This window comes from Morone saxatilis, unplaced genomic scaffold (genome assembly GCF_004916995.1).
Source record: "Morone saxatilis isolate NCDOM2014 unplaced genomic scaffold, NCSU_SB_2.0 Contig20, whole genome shotgun sequence".
Lineage (NCBI taxonomy): Eukaryota > Metazoa > Chordata > Actinopteri > Moronidae > Morone > Morone saxatilis.
The window spans coordinates 24569673-24584156 of NW_023339763.1; the positions used below are offsets into that span (position 1 = coordinate 24569673).

At 38.0% G+C, this 14484-nt stretch overlaps 1 protein-coding gene across 5 annotated transcripts in view; it reads right to left on the bottom strand.

Annotated features, from left to right (window-relative positions):
- LOC118332093 (HMG box transcription factor BBX) overlaps positions 1 to 13642 on the bottom strand; it is a 23536-nt gene extending 9894 nt beyond the window's left edge. For 3 of the 5 annotated variants that reach the window (XM_035667242.1, XM_035667239.1, XM_035667237.1), the window contains exons 1-7: positions 10293 to 10418; positions 8870 to 8947; positions 3234 to 3405; positions 2860 to 3117; positions 1202 to 1406; positions 1050 to 1117; positions 774 to 848 (exon numbers count right to left, since the gene is read on the bottom strand). In XM_035667242.1, coding sequence (XP_035523135.1) covers positions 774 to 848; positions 1050 to 1117; positions 1202 to 1406; positions 2860 to 3117; positions 3234 to 3392 — 765 coding nt within the window. In that variant the 5' untranslated portion in view covers positions 3393 to 3405; positions 8870 to 8947; positions 10293 to 10418. Of the gene's footprint in view, positions 1 to 773; positions 849 to 1049; positions 1118 to 1201; positions 1407 to 2859; positions 3118 to 3233; positions 3406 to 8869; positions 8948 to 10292; positions 10419 to 13525 lie in introns of those variants that run through there. The other 2 variants (XM_035667238.1, XM_035667241.1) reach the window with 2 other exon arrangements.
- Positions 13643 to 14484: the final 842 nt, after the last annotated feature.

Sequence of the window (14484 nt, forward strand, 5' to 3'; positions counted from 1 at the left end):
CTGTCTTATGTTCTACTGTCAGAATATAGTGGAAGTTTCAGCAAACGTTATTTTTATTTTAAACTGCCCACTGGACCTTTAACGTGTAAGCATCACTTTAATGCTGCAACTGGTAAAGGTGTGACTTATTTGAACTACTCTATATACTGCTGGGTCTGTCATTTCATAAAACTGAAATACTCAAGTAAAGTACAAGTATCTCCAAATTGTGCTTAACTATGTACTTAGTTACTTTCTACCACTGGTTACTACAACACACCATGTGCAGGATTGGCTAAAATATAACTTGTAAATTACAGCTGCAATAATTTGTCAATTAATCGAAAGTTATCAACTATTAAATCAATTAGTCGTTTTGAGTTATTTTTTAAAGAAAAAGTGTCCAAATTCTGTGATTCCAGCTTCTAAAATGTGAATATTTTCTTTAGTCCTCTATGACATTAAACTAAATATCTTTGGGTTGTGGACAAATCGAGACATCTGAGGACATTGCCCTGGGCTTTGGGAAACACTGATCAACATTTTTCATAATTTTCTAACATTTTATGGACCAAACAATTAATCAATCAGTTGAGAAAATGATCAACAGATTAATCAATAATGAAAATAATGGTTAGTTGCAGTCCTACTGTAAATGGTGATGTACATACTGCAGGTCTTACTAGATATCGTTATGTTTGAACATGTCTCTGTGTAGTCAGACCACATCAGTGACAACACAACTTCAAGTATCTGGTCTAAAATATACAGAGTATAAAGGAAAGAGAATGCACCTCTTCCTCATCCCCTGGAAAGGAGCTCCCTTCACTGGCGGTGTCAGGTAAACTAGGTTTAGTGCTGGAGGGGATCTAGAAAGGTAAACAAAACTGGTGTTAGTCAGTCTGTTAAATAAAAAAAGTTAAAAAACTGAAATTCAAAAGCATCATGTAAAAAATAACTGTTTTTGTGTTACAGATAAAACCAACGTCAGCAATTAGTCTTTGAGGCCATCCACTGGAGATTAGAAATGACAAAAATCCACCCTCTGGTGACCTCCAACAGTGACCTACCTCTCTGTTTGTGAGGGCATGTTCCCCAGCTAACAGCAGCATGCTAAGGCCTCCCATCTTTGTAGGATCTGAAGAAGAATTAGAGGAAGTTACAAAAATGATCCTACAGTTTGTCACGTTGTCACTAAACTGACATCTTTTATTATACACACCTGCCATGGCAAAGTTTAACTGTGGCATGCTGTCCGTTTTGGGCACTTTTTTGGCAGTGGTGGAGTCCTTGGTGGAGTTGGAAGAGAAGGACCAAACTTTTTTGCGGGGGTTGCTGACAGGCTGACAGGAAGGGCTCTTAACTGGTTTGCTGGTGGTAGGACACCACTTGTAGCCTGGGTTTGCCTTCATAAACGCATCCTTGTACTGGAAGAACATCCAGAATCAATTTGGTTACAAGATAAACTTTAAAATCCTCACATCTAAATGAAAGTATTTCTCTATAACATCAAACACTGATGACAAAATTGGACAGAATCAAAATTAAACTTTAGGAAAAAAACATTTATGAACAGTCAGATATTCAGCTAATCTGCTTCACTGGGACTGTGTGGGTGTGGTTTGATCAGATTTGATTGACAGTGGCCTGGCAACATAAACAAACAACACACCAGCTGTCATTTAACTGTGTATGAAATCACTCCCTCATTCACTCCTGCCCATATAGACATTTAGTAGTGTCCATTATATGGGGAGTTTAGATCAGATGTGATGAACTGTATTGTGGAAATGTCAGCAAAAAGTAGTGTGTTCATGTCATGAACACTCTTTTTCCATTTTTTCATTCCATATCTTTGCGGCACTACATAGAGCAAAAACTTCAGATCATCTTCTGATTCAGAACAGACAGTTAACAAATATGGCAGACAGTCAACAACAAGATAATATACAAACAAACATTCAAGTAAACAATAGCAGCACTTACAAATTAAAATGACAATCAAATTTTGCTGAATTGTGGTTGGCATGGGGGAATTGTGACATTGCTTTTTTACAACTTAGATCTAACTCTCTGTTTAGACACAACAAACAAATACATGGAATCATAGTCTGCCCTAAACGCTCAATATGCAAGCTGCTCAGGGCCCTGTAAATCATGCACGGGCCCCACGGGTGTCAGTGTTTATAACTTTAATGAAAGGATGAAGCCGGACAATCCATCATGAAAAGAGAAAAAAAACACCTTGATAGTGAATTGTGGGAACAGAAATCAGGTAAACTTATCTCCAAGACTGATGTCAGTATTAAACAGTAATGTAAAGTTGAGATGCAGTTTGCAGTGCATTCTTTCTACTCTGCTGGGCAGTGTGGCTCTTGGTCTGACTGTGTTGGGCAGTGCTGTTCTGTGCCAGACATCATCATATCTCAGAATCAGATCATTGATATCATACTGTACATAATTTATATTGTTTATAACAAATAATCAGTGTGTTGTCTTGCCAAATTCACCTGCGTTACGGAAAGAAAATAGAACAGACACTGAAACTATTGCAGCAGGTCGCAAGCTGGCCACAGAGCTCCGCGTCGCAGCACGCTCTAATTGAACAGCCCAATTGGTTACAACAGGCGGGTTTATGTCTTAGCCCTCCAGCCGTTTTTCGGCCTGCACGACCCCCTGCTTGACCTTTGGTCTTCTGATATGACATGATATTAAGATGTAATAGCTCCATAATTCAAAAGCAATGCTTTACTACACCAGTAAAAACTCTTTTTAGACAATCCAGGAGGCACCAGCTCTTAAGTGAATTTAGTCACTTTGATGCAACTGTTATACAAGTAAATAAATAATATCAGTACAGGTGCAAGAGAGAAGTCTCACCTCCTTGGCCATATCTGTGTATTTCTGCTTCTCTTTGGGCTCCAACACAGCCCACCAGTCGGCCAAGATCTTGGTGGCCCCACGGTTGTCCAGGCGAGGGTGTTCCTGTCGCACCAGGGAACGGTGGCGTTTGCAGAAGAGGAGGAAGGCATTCATAGGCCGCCTTGCCCGCTGTTCATTCGAGTCCTCCTCTACTTCCTCTGTTGTGCTTCCACACTGCACCTGCGAGCCCTGCTCCTGGCCACACAGCACTGGCTGCTGATAACACATCCATAAATGTCAGATGCTATGTTTTCCATCCCATTTATGTGATAAACTGTTTAGTTCATGGACAGAGATGATTAAAGCCCTGTCAAGCCATCAAACACACTCACTTTCTCCAGCTCCTCTTCATCCTCTTCTTCTTCCTCCTCAGAAAAATCGAGAGCCTTTTTGGAGAGAAGTGGGTGCCACTGCAGGCATTTACGTTTGGGGCGCTTGCCAGTGACCTCCCCTGCAACAGGTGGCTCCTTACCCCTTCCTCCACCCTTCATGGTACTACCGCACCTAAAACAAAAAACATCAGACTGGGCATAACATAAGACTATGTCTATACACAACATGCACAGTGAAAACATGCACTTGTTGTGTTATCTAATGGAAGCACAGATACCTGCCACCAAAACAGCTAGTGTTGTAGGTTTGTGATTGCAAGTGTCATAGTAACTACTGGTAAGCAGGTTTGCAAAATGTATAATAATATAATAATAATAATAATAATAATATAATATATAATGGTATGGGATTTGATAAAATATTAGTAATCACATTTTCATTCATACATGTTGTAACTAAAGGCCTCATTTTTGAACTCTTTCTACTGTGGGTTGGACCCATGGATGTACTGAAGGTGAAGTAGATACAGCACTGGAGACAGTGCTCTGTTCATTTCTGTGGAAGCTGCTCAGTAGTGCAAGAAGTAATGTTTGAATTCCTAGTATAAAACTACCCAGAATGTCCACATTGTGTAGATCAAGAGCAATAGAGACTTCTGCTGGCCAAGCTGCTAACTTTCACTTTAGCCCTCCGCTAACTTGAATGATTTTATCGTGCACCTCTTCTAGGTTTTTTAAAATGTTGTCGACTGAATCAAATCACTGGATCAAATTGTGATAGTGAAATGGGTCATTTCACAGGGATTGTGACGCTGTCTTTTTCACAATTCGAGCTTATTTAAAAAAGTATCTTTGGCCAGTGTGTATCACGTAACATGATCATTAAATGGTTTGACCACTATGTTAAATTGGCTTTAAAGCCTGGCGTTTTCCTGGGGGCTTGGTTGGACCTGATTGTGTCTTCCGTCTTTTCATTTCTCCACATAGTTTCATAGTTGTTACCTGCCTACTGTAAGAAAGATGCCCTTAGTCTTATGAACATATATGTAAAGTATCTCATATTCCAAAATCTGTACTATTTAACTTGCCTGATGGTGGTACACAAATAGCCAGTCAAAGCTGAAAACATTCAAAAATAAAATTCTGCTGTGGTTTGAGTATTTACTCCTTTAGTATAACAGAAAACAACTCTTATGACAGGAAACTAGATTAAAGTTGCATTATGTACATAAGTATGTTTATAGTATAAATCTTTTGATTTTTTAAATTAGTTACTGTTTTATAATAATGTGCATCTTATTTAACACTGTTATAGCAGAAATTTAATTTTAAATCAAATTAAAACTACTTACTAACTTACTAAAGCTTCACAATAAGGTAAAAACAGACAGACAGATTTGCGATTAGTGGGAATGATCATTTTTGTATTACAAATGTAATTTTCACTGAAATTTGTTGGGGTCTGTGGCAAACAAACACGTTTACTTACATCTGGAGAACAAGATTTGTAGACCAGTGTATCTCTTCAGAACTACAATATTTCATCATTATGCTGTTACATATATACCTTTACATATTTTACCTTTATCAAAAAATGTCAGCTTCTTTTGATTTGGATATTGCACTTGGCCAAGTTGCGATTTCGATAATATTGCAATTAATTGTGCAGTCCTAATACATACACAAATATTTGCCGTTGAAATTAAATAAAAAGTAAAAAGAAAACATGGGAAATACTAGCACCCACTTTTAGAACATGGTAAATGTGAACAATCAACTGACAGTGATATAAAACTGTCGGAGGAAACAGGGAGACACAAACTGATCCTGCTGGAACTCTCCTGAAGGCCATATTTTCAAAGCATGTTGATAAATAAATAAATAAATAAATGAATAAATAAAACTGACAGCATTATCAAAAATAATTAGCAAAATGAGTTTAACTTGTGTAAGTCACTGGCTTCCCGCTGTAGTAAAATAAATGATAAATACTCTCTTCTCAGAGGGCTAGATTTCATGCTAAAAGTCTCTTTAAACCGCTGAACTGCAGCTACTGTCTATATTTGGTTTAATTTAACATGAGCAAGGGAGAAAGTGAAGAAGCCACATTATCCCCCCACTGACCATCATTTCATTAGCCTTAATTCACTATGCTAATTTTCTCCCTTAACTTGCCTTGGAGGAATCCCCCCTACTGTGGGACCCATGAGTAACATGAAACAGGGCTGCAAAGGATGGTCATTTATAGCTGCTGGACTTAGTAGTGACTTAGATATTGAGTTAGGTACCACCCACTATCATATCATGGTCTACAAGGTCACAGAACAGCACTAAAATACCAATCAGTATTAAGTTACATTAAACAGTTAGTAAATGAGTCTACTATTGAAATAATCGCCAACTACTTTGAAAATTATATACAATTATTTGAAACAATTCATCATTTTGAGAAATTCTCTCAGTCAAGCTTCTCGTATGTGAATATATTCAATTTTCTTTAATCCTCTGTAACAGTGAACTCAATATTTGCATATGAGGACGTCACCTTGGGCTTTGGTAAACACGGACATATTATGGACCAAACAACTAAGCACAATAATTGATAATGAAAATAATCGTTTGTTGCAGCCTTAGTCCAGAATGTCTCACTGCGATTGCAAAGAAATCATTACAATCGAGAACAATTCTAATCATTTTCATCTATGGCTTATTTTCCTACACACACAGCTACAAGAGGAACGGATGCAGTCACCAGGATCTGGGACATTTTTGACACTTTATTGGAGGACCAGTCTGGAATATTTCCAAGTAAAATGCTTAAAGAATGTGAATTCACACTGAGCCCATACGACATAGAGCTGCAGGCAACAGACGCTCAATGCAGTTTGGGTAAATCTCCAACATTTCAACAATACACGTAAACAATACCACCCTCTAATATCACAGACAGAACAGAATAACTTCATTTATCTTTTTCTCTATGGCAGATAGACCATGTAACATATTCATAATATTTCTTGTGCTAAGTTTGGAGTGGACATCTTAAATGATGTTGGGGTCAAATCAAAAATCTATAAAAATATATGTAAGCAGAAGGATCATGGGAATTCATGACACAAGCTAGTGTCCCCAAAGTTAAGACAAACGTATATAAACATTAAGATTTATTTGTACTGGCACACTAGATTCAACATTTTAAATCCTTATCACTGCATCTTAATCTGACTCACACCACAAATTTAATTTTCACTTAAATAGATTGTTGGGGGTCTTTACCAAACAAACTCATTTTCTTAAATATGGAGAACAATATTTGTAGACCTGAGCATCTCTGCAGAACTACAGTACTTTATTATAATGCTGTTTGTCACATTTTACCTATATCAAACGAACTGCAGCTTCTGCCATTGACATGTTGTGATTTTGATAATATTTCTATTAATTGTGCAGCCCTGGTGTTTACAATAGTAGATCAGTTAGATTTGGTTAGAGCACAGCTATAGAATATTAAATCATCCATCTTTAATCACTACACCTCCACCTTTCTTACCCTCAGGTGTGTGAAAACTACAGGTTATGAACTTTTTCAAATACAAAAATGAGAAATGATCTTATCAGTATCTGCCAGGAAGATCAGGTATTCACGTTTTGATTATATTGCAATTAATTGTGCAGCCCTACTTAATGAAACACAAAGGTGCATTTGTTGGGATGTTACCTCATCAATCGATGGAAAAGATTTGTTGTTTCCTAACGAATATTCTATCAGTTCAAAAAAATAAAAATGTGTCCCCTAACTGGACTGTTAGATATTCAGTACAACTGTGATGTGTATGTTTAATCACTGTCATAAAGTAGGAGTAGACTCCTGAACTGTCCTCTATTTTGAGCTTGTGGTTTTCATACACCACCACTGAGCAGCTAACAGTGAAATCATCAAACATGAAACATCATCAGTTTGCATCATAACCAACAGGTGAAGTGTCACAGCACTGGAACTTTCACATCTAACAAATAGGTTTGATTATGTGGGACTGTTCACAAAAACAAGTGGACCAAGTGTGCCGGGGACATTGCATTTTTTCTGTTGCATTGTGAGAATTGTTAAGTATACATTTTATGCTAAGAATTTGGACTCTCAAATAAAATGGTGGATGGTGAAAGTAGTGCACTAGGTAGCAAGTAGGGAGTGTGACAGCCCACAACTTTATCTTTACATTGTTCCGTAAGTAAGAAAATAGTTAGTTCCTTCCATGTCGCATCGCTTGAAATGAAAAGTACACAACCTCCATTACAGTCGTGAGTGACCCTACAATAGGGAAGAAAACATTCCACGACTGATGATTTCAAACTGACCAAAAAAATAACAGTTTTGACCAATGGGCAACAAGCTCCTCTCTGATATTGGTCACTACAAGAGCTGCACAAGATCACTAACAGACTTTATTAGAGCTGTCCTTGGCAAGTTTTCATTGCAAAAAACGATAACTGCAACAAAGTCACAACAGAAAGTTAGCCACAGACCTCAAAAACTGCTGCAGGCCATCAGCTCAATGGTTACATAAAGTGATTTATAAGTGAAATACTTCCTTGACTTGATCCTGTGCCATATTTCAGAGGCAATGTTTCATGTGTCGCTACATCTCTAAAAATGATGATAATGTTATTTCTTACACCAGTTAACTTCTGGTCAATGACATAATAGTAAATTAAAATAATTCCCTTTTTTTTTGGGGGGGGGGGCTCGGTGTAGAAGGTGCCAATGAGTATAAGGTCCTTTGATTTGATTCACTCATATCATGATAGGTATGGTGTAAGCATGGGACGATTTTAAATTATCTAATTTATTATCTTGGCTGAAATAATTACAATACACATTATTGTGGAAAATATACTTAAAATGTCCCGAAAAAAAAAATATCACTTCACCTTACATTTTGAAAGAAGAAACACATATTTATGGCATCACAGATAGACACCTCATCTCCCTATTCTTTACTTTGGAGTCTATAGTATTTCCACACACAGTTTAGTTTTTTTTGTGGGGGATACAACGGGCAAGCCAAGCCTTCAGCCATGGTGACAGGCTTTTTCAAGTTCAGCCATGTGAGGATATTCACTATTAGTATGTGTTTTTTATTGCAATAGGCAATAATATCGCATTAGTCTCAGCTGATACACATAAAACACAGTGATGTAAACCTGGCACTACGCAATTTGATTTTCCATCAAACCCAAAATGTACCTGCATTTGGCACTTTGCAGGGGGTCATTTTGCCCTCAGGTGTGCACAAATTACAGGTTATGAAATTTGAAACACAAAAATGAAAGAAATAATTAATAATGGGAAGCAGGTAATTATTGGTTATCATATCAGCTGAAAAAAATCCCTATCAGGCATCCCTAAAAAAGATGCACCCTATGGTAGACATGTTCAATTACTATTAGCTGCAGTACATTTTAATGTTCTACACTCAACATTCAGAATGAAGCATTTGTATGTTTTCCTTTTTATTTCTTCAACTTTGCACGTGTTCTAAACATGACACAAATGAACTTAGCAATCAATGAATGAATGATTTAATGTGCCAGTGTTTGCATTTATGGATGTCGAGTGGAAAAAACGGGATACTTACTGAAGAAAAAACTATGGAAATGCTGTATGAGTGATGAAGATGAATCTGCCACAGCCTTTGTCATGCAATGACGGTGACCTATAAAATACAAGACACCGCTCTCAGTCATGCATTACACTGTCATCTCTGCAACAATTTTCCAACGGCGTGAGCTCGGGAAACAAATGTTCGCAAAGCAACTTTAATAGAACATTTAAGTGAGTGATACTGCATAGCACAAGACCCCATCGGCTTCAAAGTACGGTGGGACATTTTGTCTGATCTGATTACCGATCACTTCAATCGCATAGTCGATCCGCCCTTGTGGACAAAACCAAAACATGTAGGCCAAAACCCTGAGACCACTGGATGCATTTCATACAGCATTATACAACCTAAATGAAGTAGGCACAGTTGCAGTGAGCATTTTGCTGCGCAGAGGTTTAGTTGTGCTCTCAGGTAAAACTGCTGATGCCCGATCGGTCTGTCTGTCTGTCTCGGGAGTGAAGTCTTGAGCTACTGTACCGAGCTTCTCACAAACAATAACAGCATAAAAATGTCCGAGCTGTGCGAATAAAGCACCAGTTTGCCTACCTAACGTGCTCCTGCCTCTGAGCACACATTTTCATCTCCGTGCAAAATGTCGATCTGAGCTCTGACAAGACAGACAAGCCGAATGAGAGTCCATCTTGCTTCGGTTTGGAGGAGAAAACCCAAGTGCAGTACAGTATTGGGGGGATATTTCACTCCTGTCAAACTCTCCGATGACAATGTCGTCTCCCACTCCGAGGGGGAAAACATCCACACTGGTTAATTAAACTGGGGATTTTCTGTCCAGGCACATGCATCTGTGGCCAGTGTTTTGCTGGGCAGTAGCTCCATTTTCTAGCAGCGTTACTAGGAATAAAAGTAGCTAGTTAGCTTGCTAGCTGCTAACTGGACGTGTCACGGTTTTAACGTGCGATGGTTTCCAAAGCTTCTCGAAGAGTTGCTAACAAAACTCACACACTATACTGCCATTAGAAAGACTTGTTCGTGCTGTTGCTACTGTTCGCGTACATACAACGCAGGTTTGTGGCTGTGTGTTTGATGCGGATAGGAAGAGGAGGAAGGGGGGGGGTCATACCACCTCACTGAGGAACAGTTGCTTTCCATGTATTTAACACGGCCAATTCAAACAGGAGGGAAGAAATATAGAAGCGACACACCAACAGTGACAACAATATGCGGTCTGTAGCGCCGGTTATCAATGAAATGTCGATGGGAAACAAACAAATTGAAAAGGGGAAAGCCAGCAGGCGGACATCATGTCCACAGCAGCGATAATAACAATTTTTCAGAGTGACTGACTGAGAGGTTGAGAAAATAGCGACCGGGTTTCAACGGAACATCGATAAAAGCACAAGTTCTCTGTCATGAACGCCTCCTTGGTGTCTAAACATACCTCTAATATCCCGCTCAGGTACCGGGGGGGGGCTCTCATCATTGGTGCCGTCCACCTTTTTAACTTATTGACACATCATAACAGTTCAGCACTGGCTGTACTCGGCACAGTGGCGGCAAGTCCGTCTGAATTAGACGCGCGGAAACCGGAAGTAGAGCGAATTTTCACCAAAATAAAATCTCGAAGCTCCAAGTCTATCAAATGAGTGTAACTGGAGGTAGCAGCAGGTATTCCTCCAAGTCTGGCAAACATTGGTAGTTTATTATATATCAGTGTCATTGTGCTATAATATGGTGGTTATTATACATTAGCTACAGTAGGTCATTTTAATTAAAATAGTTTGTCATATTTTCTGAAACTTTCATTATAGTGAGACAGTAGTACGCAAGACAAGTAATCTGTGAATAAATCAGCTTCCTCTCATTCCCAGGGCAAATACAGGTACATTGGGACCCTGGGAATGAGACTGAACAATCAACTATCGTCAAACTGCCAGCCCAAAGCATCTTCATATCTTTCTCGGCTCTGATTGGTTGTTTTCGTCCATGCCCGGTAGATTTTTTCAATTGTCATTAGGAGCACTAGGATTAGCCAGAGGAACCCGATTATTTCACATATTATCTGTCTCATGTACTACTGTCAGGACACAACATTTCAGCAATCATGACAAAAAGTTTTTCAAATGCTTTAAATTTTTACCCACAGGCCATCACACAGTGTCAGGAACAACCACCTCAAACATCCACTGTAACTGTAAATTAGTTTAATATCTATCTATAAATATCATCATCAAATATCACATCTATGCATGCTGTGCATCTATGCACATTGTATATACTGTCATAGCCACCTACCTCATGTACATAAACAATTCTGCACAAAAATATATATTCTAGCATCCTTAACACTGTACTACTGTCTTGCTTTCAACATATGTTATTGCTGCTTTTTATATATGTACACATATCTATAAATAGTAGTTTTGTTGAGCTTGTTGTCCTGTTTGAGCAACTTAAACCAGAGTCAAATTCCTTGAATGTGTACACATACCTGGCCAATAAAAGTGATTCTGATTCATTAGAATAGTGGTTCTCAACCTTTTTTGTGTCAAGGACCCCCACATTGGGGGCCAGAGATCCCTGTCTGATAAGAGTAAGTTATGCCATAACTGTGTCCTGTAGATTGGCAGATGAACAGTGTCAGTCATTCTTATACATTCTCTCGTTGGGCTAACTTCTGGTCAATGAAATAAGAGTGAAATTAAAATATTATCCATTTTTCTGAGAGACACCCTCAAGGACCCCTTTGGGTCCTAGTCTCCAGGTTGAGAACCACTGAATTAATTCACATTAGACATTAAAGATATATGACTAACAACAACATAAAAAATACCAATAAATAGGATTGTAAAAAAACAAAAACAAAATAAGATAAAATAGAATAAGATATTAATGTTGTCAACAGTTTATACCAACTATGGCCAGAATATAATGGTATAATTATGGTCAGATTAACATTTGAGGAACCCTAGACAAAAAGTTGCATTTGACCCACGACCACTTCATTGCATGCCCAGAGACCAGTACTAAGATAAGATGTTCCTTTATTGATCCTCCATGGGAGAAATTCAAGTTTGACACAGCCGCACAGGGGAAATGTAGTGCAAATAGTAGAGAAGAGACAATACAATAAACGACGGTACTACTAATACTTGGCTCGCCTTGTACTGATATTGATATTGTACTTACCTATTGTACTTATGATATTTGATATTTGATTTGATATCAGCCTATATTGGCCTATCATGACCGATCAGTATATGCGCCAATATAAAAACTGTGTGGTCACAACAAATTGGTGGTATGCGGATGTTCACAGAGAGCCTACGCATACACCCTCTGAGGACGAAATTTATGTCACATGGACTGTAGCTAACTCTGGCGGACCTTTGCGTCCTCACAGACAGTGGACAATGTATATATTAAATTATTTAACATATTTGATAGGGATGTACAATATGAATTATTTTTAGCCAAAAAATACCTGCTTCTCATGGCCAATACCAATAAGATAACCGATAATTTCACATTTTTATATTTGAAAAAGTGTATAACCTGTAGTTTTTACACATCTGAGGGTAAGAAAGGGTAAGATGTGATGAGTAAAGATAGATGATTTAAAATGTTTGTTCATTTTTTCAACTAAAGTTCATCCAAAAAACTTCACAAACATACTCTTTCTCAGAACACAAAATAAATTATAATTATTGTTATGGACCGATCATTTATCAGATGTAATTTAATTATCAGAATAATTAATAATAATTAAAGTTTTCTCGTTATCGCCGAAAATGTATCAGTCCTGATAATTATTGTGCATCCTAATAATTAACTTAAATATTCATTAATGAAGTTATTTGTTGAAGAAAGTATAAAGAGCCCACTACCATATGCATAAAATCCGAGTGAAGAAAGTTTACAACACTGCTATCTAGTGTTTGGGGGTTTAAATACCAAAATCAATACAGTGTTTTTGAGAATCGATACAATATCACAAAACAAAACATTGGGATACAATGTTTTTCGATATATCATTATTTACTTCCAAACTTAGGTTAAAAAAAATATTTTTGCATTCATGTTTCTGGTCTGCTAGTAGGACTGCAAAGTTTGTGCATGCAATATCTGCATTAATTCCAGAGGACGCTTTTATTTTCATAACGTAAACCGGAAGTCATCTTCGTCACTCCGTCTAACGTGACAGTGGTACAGAAACGCAGCACTTCGCTAGATGATGAATGTTACTGTCGGCGAAGGCGACACATTCAACGACCTCAGGCCACCGAAATAACACCGTAACGCGTTGATTCCGACAGAAACACACACTTGTTCAGTCATATAATGTAATAAAAATCACTTTCGTTTTCCTCGCGGTGGGAGAAAATTCTCATCTCAGCTATATCCCTCCCCTCCCCCGGTTTGCAAAGTGTTCATACCCAGAATGGCCTGTACTTGCTAACAACATCCCTGACTTAACTTTATCTTTCAGCGCTGTCCGACTGCCAAAGGTCACCCAAAAGGTGCGGGCTACAGCAAAAAACCCCGATAACGACCCACTAAACGCTGGGTACAATCTATCTCAGTTGACTGACTACTTGTTATAAGCTTCCTGGGTGTTTGTGCGCGTGATAACTGATACAAATGATCAGATAAATGTCGTTCAACAGTACATACCTTTCTGGAGCAATGTAGCAAGCGAGTAGCTAGCTGCTTAACCCTTCTTTAAAAGCTTTAGCCGTGAAATTATCAACAGTTTTGCAGCATACTGTACACACTGAAAACATCCACCCCCGTCATGTAATGCCGTATGTGAGTGGACAGTCCGCTTGATGGACAGCTTGGCTTCGCCAATCAGAAGCGACGTTACATTCTAGTGTTTTGAGATTAGTGTAACGTCCTCATATTTAATGTTGGGGACACGTGTGGTAAAATTAGGCCGAAACAATACGAAATTACGAATATTTAAACTTAGAATGTGTAGTAGTATTAGTAGTAGAACTACATTGACCTTGAGGTATTTCATGTATTTTTAATCCCTTTAAAAACACTACTAGGCTATAGCCTGTCCAATCTTTAGATGGTTTTCTTCAGAAGAGACAGTAAGGGGGAGCTGTTAACAGCCCTTGCGACTGTAGTCTGGTGGTTGATCACTTATTCAGGAAGAGGCGATTTGCTGAATACCTGAAATAAATTATTTGATCACAATGATGATATACACTCAACATTCACCTTCTCCACAGGTAGCAGAACTTAATTAAATACAGAATCTGCAGTCTGCCACTGCTGAAATCCTTAAAAATATGAGATGATTGTAAAATACATCAAATAAAATATACATTAAGAGCATGGACTGATCTAACCATAATAGTAATCAACTAATAATCAAAACAAGGTTACAACATGCTCTGTGTATTTCAGAACAATACAAATTCAAAGACAAACATTAAGACGTATATACAGATAGTCTTCGTGGAACAATAATGTGTGTCTTGACAAAAAAACAGTATCATGTCACATTAAAATCCTTAAAAAGTCTAAAACTAAAATCTACTCCTACCTCATTTAAAATTCCAGAATCTAATGTTCATTTTAAAGTGTTCCTGCTGGACACAAGAAGTCTCCTACTTCACTGT